This window comes from Jaculus jaculus, chromosome 1 (assembly GCF_020740685.1).
Source record: "Jaculus jaculus isolate mJacJac1 chromosome 1, mJacJac1.mat.Y.cur, whole genome shotgun sequence".
Taxonomy (NCBI): Eukaryota; Metazoa; Chordata; class Mammalia; order Rodentia; family Dipodidae; genus Jaculus; species Jaculus jaculus.
The window spans coordinates 227,833,338-227,848,665 of record NC_059102.1 but is presented as its reverse complement, the minus strand read 5'-3'; the positions used below and the strand labels follow the sequence as shown (position 1 = coordinate 227,848,665).

At 47.4% G+C, this 15,328-nt stretch overlaps 1 protein-coding gene across 7 annotated transcripts in view; it reads right to left on the bottom strand.

Annotated features, from left to right (window-relative positions):
* Positions 1-15,328, bottom strand: part of LOC101604584 (BTG3 associated nuclear protein) — a 107,878-nt gene that overhangs the window by 16,695 nt on the left and 75,855 nt on the right. For 4 of the 7 annotated variants that reach the window (XM_004666054.2, XM_004666056.2, XM_012950527.2 and 1 more), the window contains 4 exons: positions 12,000-12,167; positions 7,509-7,639; positions 5,958-6,020; positions 4,210-4,248 (listed from right to left, as the gene is read on the bottom strand). In XM_004666054.2, coding sequence (XP_004666111.1) covers positions 4,210-4,248; positions 5,958-6,020; positions 7,509-7,639; positions 12,000-12,167 — 401 coding nt within the window. Of the gene's footprint in view, positions 1-4,209; positions 4,249-5,957; positions 6,030-7,508; positions 7,640-11,999; positions 12,168-15,328 lie in introns of all 7 variants that reach the window. The other 3 variants (XM_045141633.1, XM_045141635.1, XM_045141634.1) reach the window with 1 other exon arrangement.

The window sequence follows — 15,328 nt, the reverse complement described above, 5'->3', positions numbered from 1 at the left end:
AAGCAGCTCAGTGGGCTACTGGCCTCAAGAAGCCCCAGGACTCCACAAGAAAGGCTACCATTTCCATGTGAAATAATATCATTCATTTCACACACACTTCAGTTCCTAAGTCTCTTGGCTTTTGGGGACTTTGTCATTTTCAGAATCTTCGGAAAACGCATAACAAACAACAACAACAAAATTCTATGATACCTAACACTAATTGTGAAAACTGAAATCCTTCCAAGAAGTTAGTACCATGACTGACACACCTGTCCACACATGCAGCTTCCACTGTGAGACACCACTCTGCCTGATGTCCCCGTTAGGCATCTTCCCTAAGGTTCGGGACTCTATTCACCTTGCTCTCACTCACTGCCCAAAGGCCAGGCTCCAACCAGATTCCATCAGCTGTTAACACCCTACTGGACCCACTCCCAGTTGGTGCTTGCCCCTACAGTGCTCACAACACTACACAAACTGAACATGGCATCTTCCAGTGGTACTAATGCTTCATGGGACACAAAAGAACCAGCAGTTTCAATCTGCTTAATAATATGCCATTTTCCAAGCTGTCTTCCAATAAGAACCATGGGAAACAAAGCTACAACACAATGAACTGGCCCAGGCTTAGGCCTGTTCCTCCCAGAGCCTGTGACCAGGTGCACTGACCACACATTAAATCCAGCTCTAATACACTTGGCCAGCCTGCTTCCTAATGAAACCACAATCATATGAAAGATGGGCACGTGAAGGACGGGGATATCACCAGTCACGTGAAGGGTGGACACGCAATAGATGGGGATGATATCACAGGTCACGTGAAGGGTGGACACACGAAGGACGGGGATGATATCACAGGCCACGTGAAAGGTGGACACATGAAGGGAAGATGTGTGAAGAACAAGGATGATCTCAAGACGACGCACGCATTGGATTGAAACCCCCTGAAGGAAGATGGCAGCACCCGTGTGCAGGTGCTGTGGACTCAGCTGTACACAGCTAAGACTACACTCAGAATGCTTACCTGTCCCCAGGGAAGCCAGAACTTATGCCCTGTGGAGTCTGCACTCAGGAGGTAAAGTAATACGTGCATAGCCTTCAGAAACCAAAGACAACCCAAATAATGTTTCAAAAGACTTAGCTGCAGTTTACATTCCACTGTTCCTGGGAATCCCCTTGCTGCCTTTTCCCTCTTCCAAACAGCAATGCAGAGTACTAGGTTATTACAGTACACACCCAGAAGGTGAGAAGTGGTTAACCGGCACAAAGGAGAGACCAAAACAGCCAGAAGAGCAAGAGGACATCCTTCTGAAGAGGAAGTGGAGACCCTTCTAGGACTGGTCAGTGTAGACAGAGAAGCACACTAAGGCACCATGCAGCCCATGCTTTCTCACACCTCTCCCTGCAACGTGGCCAGCCCCTGAAGCTCTCACTCTGCCCTGCCCTTTCCTGCCTGCACTGTTCACAGTGGCCACATACACTACCATACCCCCACCTGACCCCATGTGACCCTGTGGCAGGCACAAGTGGCTCTGACATCATTAGCCTGCACCTCAGTCTGCTTCTGGTGGCAGGGCCATCCTGTGAATGTCTTGCTGTGGCTTCAATTCAGGCAGGTGTCCAGGCCCTGCTTCCCACCCACATATGGGTAGAGAATAGTTGATGGTAGAATATGAATGTTAAAAAACCAGAGCTGAGTGTGGTGGCCCATGCCTCTAATCCCAGCACTCCTGAGGCAGAGGTAGGAAGGAGTTCTAGGCTACCCTGAGACTGACTACATAGTTCATCCCAGGTCAGTTTGGGCTAGAGCAAGACACCCTCCCCCCCAAAAAATCAGGCACACCAACATCTTCAGGGCCTTTTTTTTCTTTTTCTTTGTTTGGTTTTTGTATGTTTATTTGAGGTAGGGTCTTACTCTAGCTCAGGCTGATCTGGAATTCACTGTGGAGTCTCAGGGTAGCCTCAAACTCACAGTGATCCTCCTACCTCTGCCTCCCAAGTGCTGGGATGAAAGGAGTGCACCACCATGCCCAGCTGAAATATTTTATTTATATATGTATTTATTTGAGAGAGAGAAGGAGGCAGATAGAATTGACACACCAGGGCTTCTAGCCACTGCAAACCAACTCCAAACTCATGTGCCACCTGGTACATCTGGCTTATGTGGGTATTAAGGAATTGAACCTGGGTCCTTAGGCTTCACAGACAAGCACCTTAACTGCTAAGCCACCTCTCCAGCCCCCTCAAGGCCTTTTCCAATCAATGAAAACTACTACACACTGCCTTTCTTCCACAGTCCTGGAATGAGAATTGTCAGTCTTCCGTGAAATGAACTGCACCACTCACGACAGGACAAAGGTTCCTTCTGACACCAGTCAGGCTGGAGGCAAAGCCCCTAAGACCCTAGCCACGATCTTCTCATGGGCCCAGGAGGAAGAATGAGAATGGGACTGACTGTCCCCAAGTACAGCAGTCCCATCAAGTTCATCAAGGTGAGTAGGTGATTCTGCCTTTTGAACGATCATTTTGTTTCACACTTATCTGGCCCAGTTTGGAAAACAAAACCATCCTGAGTAGACTCACTTCACGGACTCAAGAGCTGGCCAAATGATAAAATGAAAACGAAATTTCCACAAGTGGAAAACTAGAAAGGATGAGCTGAATGGATTTTCCAGGAAGAAGGAGCTCATACGAGCACATTCAGCTCCTCTAAGAAAGAGGGTGCCAGGTACTGAAGCCTCTCTGACTTCCAGCCACAGTCTTTGATGTGAAGTCCCAGATACTACTGATAATGGGAAGCAGGGGGTGGGGAGATAGCATGGGTTTCACAAGGAAAAGAATCAAATGATATGTAAATTATGTAATAGAAAAAGTGCTCGGCACAGTAGTTTGTTTATTTTGCAGGGAGGCTGCTCAGAGCCAGAGTCATGGTAAATCACAGCCACCAGGAGCGACAGGCTTCTGAGGTAGTAAAGAGGAGGGAAAGAATGAGAGGTATCTGCTTGGGGGACACTGGCAGTCCCTCTTTTCCCAGCCTGATGGCCTTTCCTCACTTGGATCCTGCAGTTATGACCTGGGCTGCCACATTTGGGGACAGATACTGGACTCCCCATCCTCCTGCAGGGTTAACGGGGCAAGGGTCAATAGGTGCTACTGTGGTCAGATGACAGGCAGCACCCTAACAGTGTAGATGCCTTGTTGTATTTAAGTGGCAGGGGGCTTTGTTCAGGCTAGACACAGGAAGAGAGGAATTCAGAGCCACAGGCTTTGTTTGCCTCACGCCTGATGTAGGTGCATCTAGGAGAAATTCCACCACTATACACAAGGTCATTTGGTTATGGAAACAGACAGAGGCTACTGAGCACAAAGCCGAGCCTCTGCTATGCCAGCTGACTGCAAGAAACATACAAGAGAAAGGCAATGAAAACCAAATTCTGCCACTTGCCACCAACCATACAGGCTCAACAGACATGACTATGAGTTCTCTTTAGTTCTGGGTTTCTTCAGCTCTATCTCTTTCCCAAAATAGGTGACAAAGGGAAGGAGACAGACAAGTCTTTCGAGAGAGCGTACTGCTTTAGAAAATAAGGAACATGGTTCCCTGAATGACACGTGAGTTCTACATGTAAGGTTCTTGCCACTGACTCCCTATGCTACTCTCTGTAAAACAGGAAGCTTGTCCCGGTGACAAGCCTTTCACAGAAACTGCTTTCAAAAGGCCACCAAATCCAAGCCTCCATAGCCATCAGCAGTTTCCCTTACTCCAGGCCATGCATTCCCTTCTGAGGACCCACAGGTTAGGACACTTCACTGGGGACAGAATTCCTACCAGGTATGTTCAGTGAAGGAGCGTTCTCTGTGTCTCAGAGAAACAGAAGGGAATCTGAGGTTGACAGCAAGTATCCAACCTATTGTGCTACACCAGCTATGTGTGAGGCATGTAGCATCACCAACTTTCATGGGAACATGTAGGAAGTAATAAATCGGGGGACATTTCCTCTCTGTGGCAAAAATTCACGTGAGAGTCCCAAAGCCCCACTTGCACACTGCTGAGCCCCTGTGTGGTCCTGGGAGAAGCCCGGTCCTTCATGCCCCAGCTCCCGCCTGCAGGAGCCACCACCCACCTGCCATCACCATGGCAATACAAGGTCTCATGCTGGGGAAAACAGGTGATCATGCAACAGGACATAGTGAGTGGGTGTGCGGTGGGGGCAGGTGAGCACTTACCTGCCCATCCTGGCCAACATGATGAATCTGCAGATTACCCTGCACAGTGAAAGAGAAAAAGAGTATCAAGAGTGAGAACGAGGGCTGGCGAGGTGGCTCAGCAGTTAAGGCACTTGCTTGCAAAGCCTAACAACTCGGGTTCCATTTTCTAGTACCTACATAAAGCCAGACGCACAAAGTGGTACATGCATCTGGAGTTCCTTTGCAGTGTCAGGAGACCCAGGTGCACCAGTTCTTTCTCTGTCTCAAATAAATAAATGTGTGTGTGTATTTTAAGAGTGAGAGGGCTGAAGAGATGGCTCAGCATTTAAGGCATTTGCCTCCAAAGCCTAAGGACCTGGGTAAGATTCCCCAGTATCCATATAAAGCCAGAGGCACAAAGTGAAGCATGCATCTGGAATCCATGTGCATTGACCAGAAACCCTGGTGTGCACATTCTCCCTCCTTCCCTTCTTGCAAATAAATAAATAAACAAAATATTAAAAATAAAAAGAGTGAGACCAGCTCCATGCCACAGAGAGCAAGAGCTTCTGGTGCTCCTTGGCAATAACCAAGAAACCACTCATCCTGCCAAAATTCAGCCCCTCCCCAACAAGGCAATAAAACTCACTCACAAAACAAAGTATCTTACACTAAATTTTTAGGGCTTTTTTTTCTTGTATTTAAAAAACAAAAGAAAACCTTGAACCCATTTCCTCTGCCCTGATGCAAATGAAACCTTCTTCCTTCCTTCCTTTTTTTTTTCTTTAAAACAATTTTAGCTTGACAAAAAGTATATTCGTCCAGGCATGGTGGCACACACCTTTAATCCCAGCACTCAGGAGGCAGAAGTAGGAGGATCACTGTGAATATGAGGCCAGCCTGCGACTACATAGTGAATTCTAGGTCAGCCTGGGCTACAGCAAGACCCTTAGTAGCGGTGGGGGGTATAGAGAACAGTGCCCATGGTGACCTTGCTGTCAGGGCCACAGCAGGCAGCCTATACACTAGTGCTGCATCCTCAGCAGGAACACTCTGTCCCTTCAGGGGTACCTAGAGCAGTCCTGCTCAGGTCACAGCAGGTGGAAATTCTCTTCTACTAGTTGCACAAAAGAGCTGTTCTGAGTCCGGAATGTCGATCTACACATACTCTGATTCTAATAAGGGAATTAACAGTAAATGACAAGGGAAGGTAAGGCTGACTGCATACTTCCCTCATCTCTTGGCTGAACACAACATTATACCAGTTTGGAAACCAGTAAGCTCACTGGACCCATCCACTCCCCATTAACTGTCACATGCCGTTCACCCACTTCCTCTTGTTCCCCTTGTCCTACATGTGCTGTCCACTTCATGATGTGCCCACTGGCAGCTTCTGAAATCCAGGTAAAACTGCTACCCTATGCACTAGCCCTGGGCCTTTACTCCTGGAGGCTCATGTTTCCTGGACATCTGTGTATATCCCTAAACACTTGGAGGCAGGGCTTCCTACTACCACATCCCCACAATAGTCACATCTGGTCCTATGCCTACACAGGCAAGCATACAGTAGGAGTTCTGTGAGCTTCCCACTTGGCAGTGAGCTGCAGCTGCCCTCATAGCTCCTGGAAGCTGTGTGCTCCCCTCAACTGGTTTTCATCCGCCTCTCTGCAAGAATATGGGCCCCAAAGCTCCTAAGGGTGTCCCAGGCCCTGCTCGAACTGTATCCATCCACACACTGAGCGCACCACTGTTTGGCCTCGCAATGCCATGGGCAATGCTCGACTCACCTCACTGTCCTGTGTGATCTGCACTTGCTCCCCTTGAGGCACCTGGGCGATGTGGAGGTGGCCCTGTGGGATCCGCACAAGAGAAGACATCAAGAAGCATCAGAAGAAAACAAGCAAAGGAAACAAAGCATTTTCTGCCAAGCTCACCCTGACTATGTGGTCAGAGCTCGGGGAAGACAGATTCTGACCACACTGAACAGCCTGAGCTCATTAGATGGCCTCCTGAAATGAACTGTGCAGTGCACAAGTTATGCAATTTGCAAATCTTTAAAAATGACTACACAGGGAATATTAAGAATGGTGATCAAGTGTGGTGACACACACCTTTAATTCCAGCACTGAGACACTGAGGATTTTAAGATCAAGTAAACATATGACTATTTAAACAATTCATGTAAATACTAATAAATGTGCTTCCAAAGAATGTAAAGATCCAACTAAGATACATTCTCGTTCATGGACATGGACAAATGGTTCCCATAAACTGTCCCTTGCTAATGAGATGGACACTTGGCTAAAATCCTTTCCTGGCTGAAACTTATCTAGTAATAAACTGCCACAGGATGTCTGGTTGCTTCCACTACCCTGTTCACGTAAACCTATGCCAAAGGATCTATTCTGGAATTCTTTCAAAGACCTTCCTACTAATAAATGGAAAAATCTGCCTTGGTGCCCATGTGCACGTGTGCCCATATCAATTACACAAACTCAGCAATCTTACAATTTATAACCAGCTCATCTTATTTGGAAGAAGAAAAACACCACACAGTAGTCTGTCCCGTGTTTTCTGGAAGGGGGCCAAATGAAGCACCACTGGCCAGGGCCACCCAGGGAATACTGTTTTGTTCTCACAGAGCAGGCCCAGCTTCAGGGACAGCCTGGGGTATGGCCTTTGCAGAGGTATTGTCTTTAAAAGATCCCACAGGCTAGGTGGGTGAGAGTGTCAATACAATCCCAGTTGCATCCTTAAAACTCCTTATTCTCCAGCATGGATTCTGGAGAAGTCTTCCTTTCTGCCACCTTCTACTATCTGCCATAGGAGCCCATGATCATGCATAGGACCTTTAGCTTGGCCCTTGTACTGACCAGCTGAGGCAGGCCTTGTGGCTGAGTACTGTCTGTGTAAGCCTAGCACGTGTCAGGAAAAAGCTATGCAGAAACTTAGGGCTGCTAGCCTTTTCTACTTCTCCCACAAGGAAATGACTTTTTTCCCCCCAGTTTAAAAAAAAAAAAAAGCACCTGTGTTTATTAACTGAGAAGTATTTGTGATGCTTTTAGGGATACTGGCAGAAGCAAGGACCTTTAAATGAGCTGTACACATGTGGTTGACATCAACATTCTCGCAGGACCAGGGAATAAATGACAGGGACAAATGCACACCTCAGAGTGCCCTCCCATTACTAGATCCCTCAGCAGTGACCACAGGCTGCCACGGTATTTCTCCTAGGAAGCACATTCACCTTACCCCCACCACCAATGTGCTCTCCCGAGGGCAACCACCCACCCACCGCCCCACAGCTGTCTCCGCAGATATAAATGAGAAGGACGTACTACTTGCACCTGTCCGTCCTCTCCAATCTGGTGGATCTGCACCTGCTGTGCATTTGCCAGTGCGTAGTGCAGGGCCTGTGGCTGCTGCTGCTGGAGTTCACTGGCCGGTGGTGGGGTGCCCATCATGGTCTCTGTGGAGTATAGAAGCAAGTGTTAAGAGTCTCAGGCATGGATAAGGTCCTTCCTGTCTCTCCCCCTCATTCCCAAGAAGAGGAAAGGTGCCTCATTCCTAAATATGAATCAGCCTGTCTCCACTTCTCTGCAGGATTGTTAAGAACAAGTCTCAGCTAACTGAGATTTCTTTTCTTTTTTGAGGCAAGCCTAAGACTGCCTTTTCTTTATGAGAGAAAGAGAGAGAATTGGCATGCCAGAGTCTCCAGTCACTGCAATCGAACTCCAGACATGCGTGTCCCCTTGTGCACATGTGTGACCTTGCATACTTGCATCACTGTGTGTCTGGCTTATATGGGACCTGGAGAGTTGAACATGAGTCCTTAGGCTTCACAGGCAAGCGCCTTAGCCACTAAGCCATTTCTCCAGCCCCTAACTGAGATCTCTGACAGAGACTTGATGATGCCATTTTAACAAAGCCCTTCTCACATCAACCTAGTCAAATGGCTGCAAGGCATGAGGATCCACCCACAGAAACAAACAATAGGAATACACTGGAACTGAACTCTGCATTAGACCAACAATACCTAATAGTTCTCCAAAGACAATTTAACCAAATATATCTAACAAAGTTTACGTCCTAGTTTAATCAAAATTAGATAAACTTGTTTTTATACCTGTATGTTGTTTAATTATGATATAAACTAGACTTTTTCCCCTAATAAGTCCTATGCAGGAGCTTAGGATGGAACCTAAGTCCTCAAGCATGTTAGGTAAATGCACAAAGCTACATCCCATCCTCTAACTGATCTAATATCTTAAGAAAAATTTTCCTGAAATAACACATTAAAGAGCTTAGAATTTTAAATTTTCAATGTTTATGCATATTTTTGTTGCAGATAATTATGATTAGTCAGTACAAACCAATTAGGCATGTATTATATGAAAGATACAAAGTTGATTATTAAAGACAAACTTTCCATCCCCCTCCCCCCTCCCCGAGGTAGGGTCTCACTGTAGCTCAGGCTGACCTGGAATTCACTATGTAGTCTCAGGGTGGTCTCAAACTCATAGCGATCCTCTTACTTCTGCCTCCCAAGTACTGGGATGAGAGGTGTGCGCCACCATGCCCAGCAATTCATGTATTTTTTTTTTATTTTTATTTTTATTTTTATTTGAAAGAGAGAGAGAAATAGGCAAGTAGAGAGAAAGAGAGACAGAATGGGCATACCAGGGCTTTGGCTGCTGCAAACGAACTCTAGACGCATGTGCCCCCTTGTGCATCTGGCTTACATGGATACTGGTGAATCAAACCTAGGACCTTTGGCTTTGGAGGAAAGCGCCTTAACAGCTAAGCCATCTCTCCAGCCCCTTTTTCATGTATTTTTATAGCAGGCACTAGATAATCATGAAATTCACCTGGATGCAGTCTTTTTTTTTTCTTTTTTGGTTTTGGCTTTTAAAGGTAGGATCTCGCTTTAGCCCAGGCTGACCTGGAATTCACTATATAGTCTCAGGGTGGCTTTGAACTCACAGCAATCCTCCAACCTCTGCCTCCCAAGTATGAAGATTGAAGGTGTGTGCCACCACGACCAGCTGAATGCAGTTTTAAAAGTATTGGGACACTAGTAAAATGTGTGCATTTGCACACTCAGATGTGCAGGCAGCTCTCCCTCTGCCACTCTATTGGCCATGGCACACATGCCACCCAGTGTCAAACTCACTGCGACTTGCAGTGCACTATGAACCATAAGATTCAGCCTTCTTACGCTCCAGCACGTATGAAAGCTTACACGGTGCTGGCAAACTGAGACTCCTCTGCAGGTGCTCTAGTAGGCCAGTTGGTAAAAACTTCCACACCACTAGTGATTTTGTAGTTTGTATTCAATTTCTCAGAAACAAATTTATCTTTAAATAGACTAGCCTAACTAGGCATGGTGGTGTACCCCTGTAACAGCACTGAGGAGGCCGAAGCAGGAGGATCACAAGCTAGAAGTGAACCTAAGCTACACTGCAAGATCCTATCTAAATAAATAAAGGCTGGGTATGTAGCTCAGTGGTTGAGTACCAACTGTCTAGCATGGGCAAAGCCCTGGGTCCCATCCCTAGTTGGTACCACCTAATGAATGAATGCAGATAGATGGATAGATAGACAGACAGACAGAGAGAGAGAAAGAGAGATAGGCAGACAAATGGATAGACTAGCCTTAGACCAGAATCTCGTTTACAGTATTTATGTGGAGGTTGCTTTTCAGTCTGTAGATAATTCAAAGGCAAAAAGACAATTCCACCAGGAATCACTACCAATTACAAGTTAAAATTCTGACTTAACTATATTTTACTGTCACCATATTTGAATGACAGAATAGCGCTGTCAGGGCAATAGAACAAGCAGAAAGAACAATGACAAAGAAACCAGAAGTTCCTTAACCACCCACTCTGCTCTATCATATCTTGGCCAAGAATGTGGTCTATTGAAACAGACAACAAATACATGAGCAGAAGTTTACAAAGTTGTGCACTTTCATAAGATGGTGTTTTGTTTCTTGAAACTCAGTAGATGGCCCAGTGGCAAGGTCAGTTTTTGGGCCCTCTGTGGGAAGCAGCTCTTGTCTGGTTTATTAGCCATGCCTGAAACTTGAGCTCCTAGCTCAAAAACGGTTCTTACTGCAACCTAACAAACGCCTAAGTCCACAGGAAGAAAATCATGCTCCCATGGTGTTCTGGTGAGAGACCAAATATAACCATTTTAAGTTAAAAAAAAAAAAAAAAAAAAAGGCCCAGGCCTGACTTAGATAGAGAACTAGCCGGCCAATGTGCTGACCTTTTGCTTCTGTAAACTTTGCTTGCTTAATGGCTGCCTTTCCCCCTAAAGTTTCTGAGGAATCTCCACTTCAAGGACATTGCAGAAACACTCCACTGTGGGGGGGGGGGGGGGGCTCCGACCACCTGCTTAGATAAGAAACTGAGGAATCTCCACTTCAAGGACAATGGAGATCACTTCATCTGCCTGCAGTGCCCCTAGCTCCTGCCCCCAGCTTTACCCGCTGAAACTCCAAGCCAATCAGAACTGTTTAAATCAACCAATCATGTATCTATCCCCTACTTCTTTGTTCGAATTCCTATATGAACCCCTTCCCCCAAAAGAAAGGGCTCTCTCCCTCAGTACCACTGTGCCGGACTGTAGGGACGTAGCCCAGGCCTAGGCTTGCAATAAAGAAACGCGCTGCTTTTACATTCGAGTGTCTTGGCTTCTGTGGCGGTTCTCTGGGTGACTCCTGGGTGACCAGGGGACTTGGCTCCTGGTTAGGGGTCTTGGCACAACACTGGAAACTTCTACCTTTAACTCCACCCTCCTCAGCCACTCTGGAGCTACCTTTCATCAGCCTCATCCTCCTGAGTTGTATACATTGTACCAAATATGTTCTAGCCATGCCCCAGCCCACTCCTTCCAAGTGCCCAGAACAGAACTCCCCTTCTGGACTCCTCGCTTGGAGCTTCTTAGCATGCCACTCACAAAAGTCCTGTCCTGGAAGAACGACGTGTGTGGCCCACACAGCTGTCACCTCACCCTCAGGAGCCTTGGCAGCAGCTAGGGCTAAGTATCTGATAACTATCAAAACAAAGGGAGGGAGACTGCTTCCTCAAGGATGCTCGGGGGAGCCCCAGGTGACTGGCTTGTAGCTTCTAAAATACAGTGTCCCTACCACAGCCCATGAGAGGTGGGTCTGGAGTTCCCACTGCTGCCCTGGTTCCTGAGCTGACCTCCAAGCAGGGTTCAAACTCAGGAGCTACTGCCAAGAGAGCTACTCAAAGGAGTTCAAAATGTTGTTTTAAAGGTAAGAATGTAGCTCAGTGGTAGAGTGTTTGCTAATGTTCAAGACCTTAAGTTCTAGCCTTTAGCACAAGAGGTAGGGACAAGCCATTTTAATTTAAATATGTGGTCAAATGTGTGGGACATAGTGGACAAAAAGCTATAGAAAGTCACATCACTCCTAGTAAGACTTTTTCCAGGGAAGACAGTGCCTCCAGGCAAGGCCTGTGGGGTAAGACTCAGGGAACTTGCCTCTGTGATCTTGAGACAAGCCTAAGCCCATGGCTTCAACATAATCCTTTAGGTGCTGTTGTGCAGGTAAAGTATTGTGTTGTTTAGTTATTACTAAGTCAGCAAGGCCCTCAAGAGGTAAGTGACCAGACAGAGGGAGGAAGTCTGTGCAAACCCTCTGGCAGAACCTGTAAGAAAGACAGAATGAGTGGCCCTGACATCCTGCCACTGCCTATGACCCTCTCAGGAGGCCCAGCAGCATGAGCTGAGTGGGACAGGGATGGTGAACTGCCAGAGCACAGGCTTCAGGGCAGCCCCCCCGCCCCTGAGCCTACCTGAGGCACTATATGAAGACGAGGATGGTGTTCTCCGCGAGAAGCTCTTGACTGCCAAGCTCTGGCCCCGCTGCTTCCGCCGCCATGCTGTTCGGCACTTGGAGTCAATGCTCTGTTTGATCCGATACCAGTCAGATTCCGTGATTCCAAATTTATAGAAAAGGTGACCTAAAAAACACATTCCCAAGGAGAGCTGTGAAACACAGGCTTTGACTCAGGTGCCCCTGTCTGGTAGACTGTGATGCAGAAGCTGGGCTCTGCTGAGCACTCCAGCTATACCTGCTCCTGGAAGACCGAAAGATTCTCTGGGAAGCAATCTAGAAAAGCGAGCTCCAGCAGGGAAGGGACCCATCAGTTGAAAAGTGATTCTCCAAGATCAAATGCAAATAGTTATCACAGCCTCATCTCCACACTGAATTGTCTGTGGTTCTCACAAGTTCCAGACCTCCACCCTCCAACTCTTCTCTTCACCCTAAACTATCAGAAAGCACTAGGTGACCCCGTGGCTGTCACTTTATCTAGACAATCTCACAGAGACTCCAACAACATACTCAGCTATGGCTTTTAGAAGTGCTGTCCCTTATCATCGGGCCCTGGCCTGGCCCAACAATGCCTCCAGTCCTCCCTCCCATACGCCGCTCTGCCTGGCCTGGCACACGCACTTGCCCATAAACATGCAGGGCTTGCACACACTCGCACAGGCTCAGGGAACTTGGTTGTATTCTTCCATGCGTGTCAGGAACCAGAGCACCCCGGCACACAGCAAAAGCTGCAGACCAGTATCAGTCAGTCATCTGAAGACTGTCTGCAGTGGTCCTGATCTGGTGCTCCCTCCTGCATTCTCCCACTGTCCTTGCGAGTAGGACTGCTGGTGCCCGGCAGCATCTGTGCCTCTGAAGTCTCTGTCGACACTGTTCTGCTGACCAGAGATGGAGCAGTTGTGTGCCTTGTGCAAGGTAGAGAACTTACTGGTACCCGAATGTGCCAATCACTTATGTGTATACTGTACCCTCAGAGAATTACTGACCAGCATCCAGAGACACCCTCACTTAAGAATGAGGAAACTGGCCAGGCATGGTGGTGCACACCTTTAGCCCCAGTACTCAGGAGGCAGAGGTAGGAGGATCACCGTGAGTTCAAGGCCACCCTGAGACTACAAAGTGAATTTCAGGCCTGGGCTTCAGTGAAACCCTACCTTGTGGGGGGGGGGGGGGAGTAATCATCAAAAGCCTTGGCTAGAAAACTTCCTGTTTTGACTACTAAGACCACTGAGTTTGGACCAGCTACTGAGAGCTAAATTACTGACCAACCCCTGGGACCAAAATACTAGAAATAATCAAAACAAAGGAAGTGTTTATTTTTTAAAATGCCATATTAAATATCAGTTATTCTTGACTTTGTCGACAAGCACATGCTTAGAATACATGTGACTCTAAAGACAATGACTGTGACCTGGGAAGAATTTCCTTTCACTCTCAGAAATGAGTGAAGATCTGTAAACGTGGAAACTCTGGGTCACCTCAACTAGCCACAGAGCTATTACTCTGTAAGTCTCTACTGAGCAATCACTGTGTGCTATTTACGGCCTCAGTTGTAGAAGAAAACTGTACTAAGTCCAGGCTGATGCCAACTTCAATGACAAAAAGGCCCTGACAGAGAAGGTCACCACATACCCACCACTACCCAACTAACTTATTTGATACACATTTTCAAACCTCATAAAGTAAGAATGTTATTACCCTTGTGTCAATTTTGAGATAATAGCCAAAGAAAAGAGAAGCAATTTGCATACAGTATGGAGTAAGAATGAACCTTATATCTCTGGCTTTCCAGGCCCTCCCAAGTGCTCTCCTTCATCACAGCCAAGGACCCCAGGAGAGACAGCCTCAGGATGACCAAACAAGAAAAGACATACATAAGGCTGTGTCAGCAGGATGTACAGTAGGTGCGAGAAAAGAAGTGCCCCCAGGGGCTGGAAGGATGACTTAGTGGGTAAGGCGCTTGCCTGCAAAGCCAAAGGACCCAGGTTCAACTCCCCAGGACCCATGTAAGCCAGACGCATAAGGAGGTGCATGCATCAGGAGCTAGTTTGCAGTGAATACAGGCCCTGGTGCACCCATTCTCAGTCTCTCTCTCTCTCTCTCTCTCTTTCCTTGCCTATTTCTGTATCTCTCACTCAAATAAATAAATAAAAATATTTTTTAAAAAAGAAGTGCTCCCCCAAAAGCCATAAGCTGCTGGGCCATGGGTCACATCACCAGAAGACCAAGTTTCTGAGGGCAAGCCTTTAACGCCGCAGCGCCCGCCCTCCAGACAGTAGGAGGCTGCCCAGCCTGCGCACACTCTTTGAGGCAGCATCAGAAGGATCTCCCAGCAGTGCTGTCGGCCTTTCCACCCTGCAGAACACCACTGCTGATGTAAGGTTAGTCACAGATGCAGACTCTCAGCTTCCACTTAATGAGCCTAGCACAGGGCCCGGCGAGAAGCTGTGGGAAAGGGAACAGATGAAAGGAAACAAACAGCTTGTAATCTCACTCCTCAGTGGGTGGCACACTTGGTTTATCAGTCACAGAGGAATGAAGACACTATCGCTGCTAATGTAATCACAAGGCCAAGGAGAAAGTAATGCAAGGAACTGAGTGCCAACAACTTAGTTTTTGAAATTATAGGCCTGACATGATAGCAGCTGCCCAGAAAAACAACAGGATCCCATCCCTCTAGACTCCTAGCTAGGAGGCACTCTGAGCAGGCCCTCATAGGTGCCAAGTCTCCTATCAAAAAGCCCCACCACCCACCTTCCCCAAGTCACCACAACTCAGTGCTCTCCGGAACTCACCCCCACCCCACAACCACTCTAGTACTGTCAGTTTTTAGCACCAGCGCCTGAAAAGCGTCCCAGTCCCTGCTGAAAGGGACCCTGCCACCGGTCTCCATGTCTCACAGGCTCCTTTTCAGCCACTAGTCCAAACTGACCAAACCCTTCCCCAGCTCACTAGTAAAACTGATGTTCTTCGCTGCCCTGAAGAGCCATGCGGAGCCATTGCAGACCAATGCTGCGTCCATCTGTGTATGGCCTATGTCCAAAGTACGTGTGCACAGCCATCCCGTTTCACCATGGAGGACTTGGGTGAGAGATAGTATCTGATTATTCAAATTCCAAAGATCTCACATCCCTGTGTGCTGGGTTAACAGTGTCCCCCAAAATTCATGTTCTTCCCAGGACCTCCGAACATGACCTCACTGGGAAGCAGGGTCTTTGCAGATGTGATTAATTAAGGGAGAATGAGGCCACACTAGTGGGCTCTGGTCCAGTGTGACTGGTGTCCTTA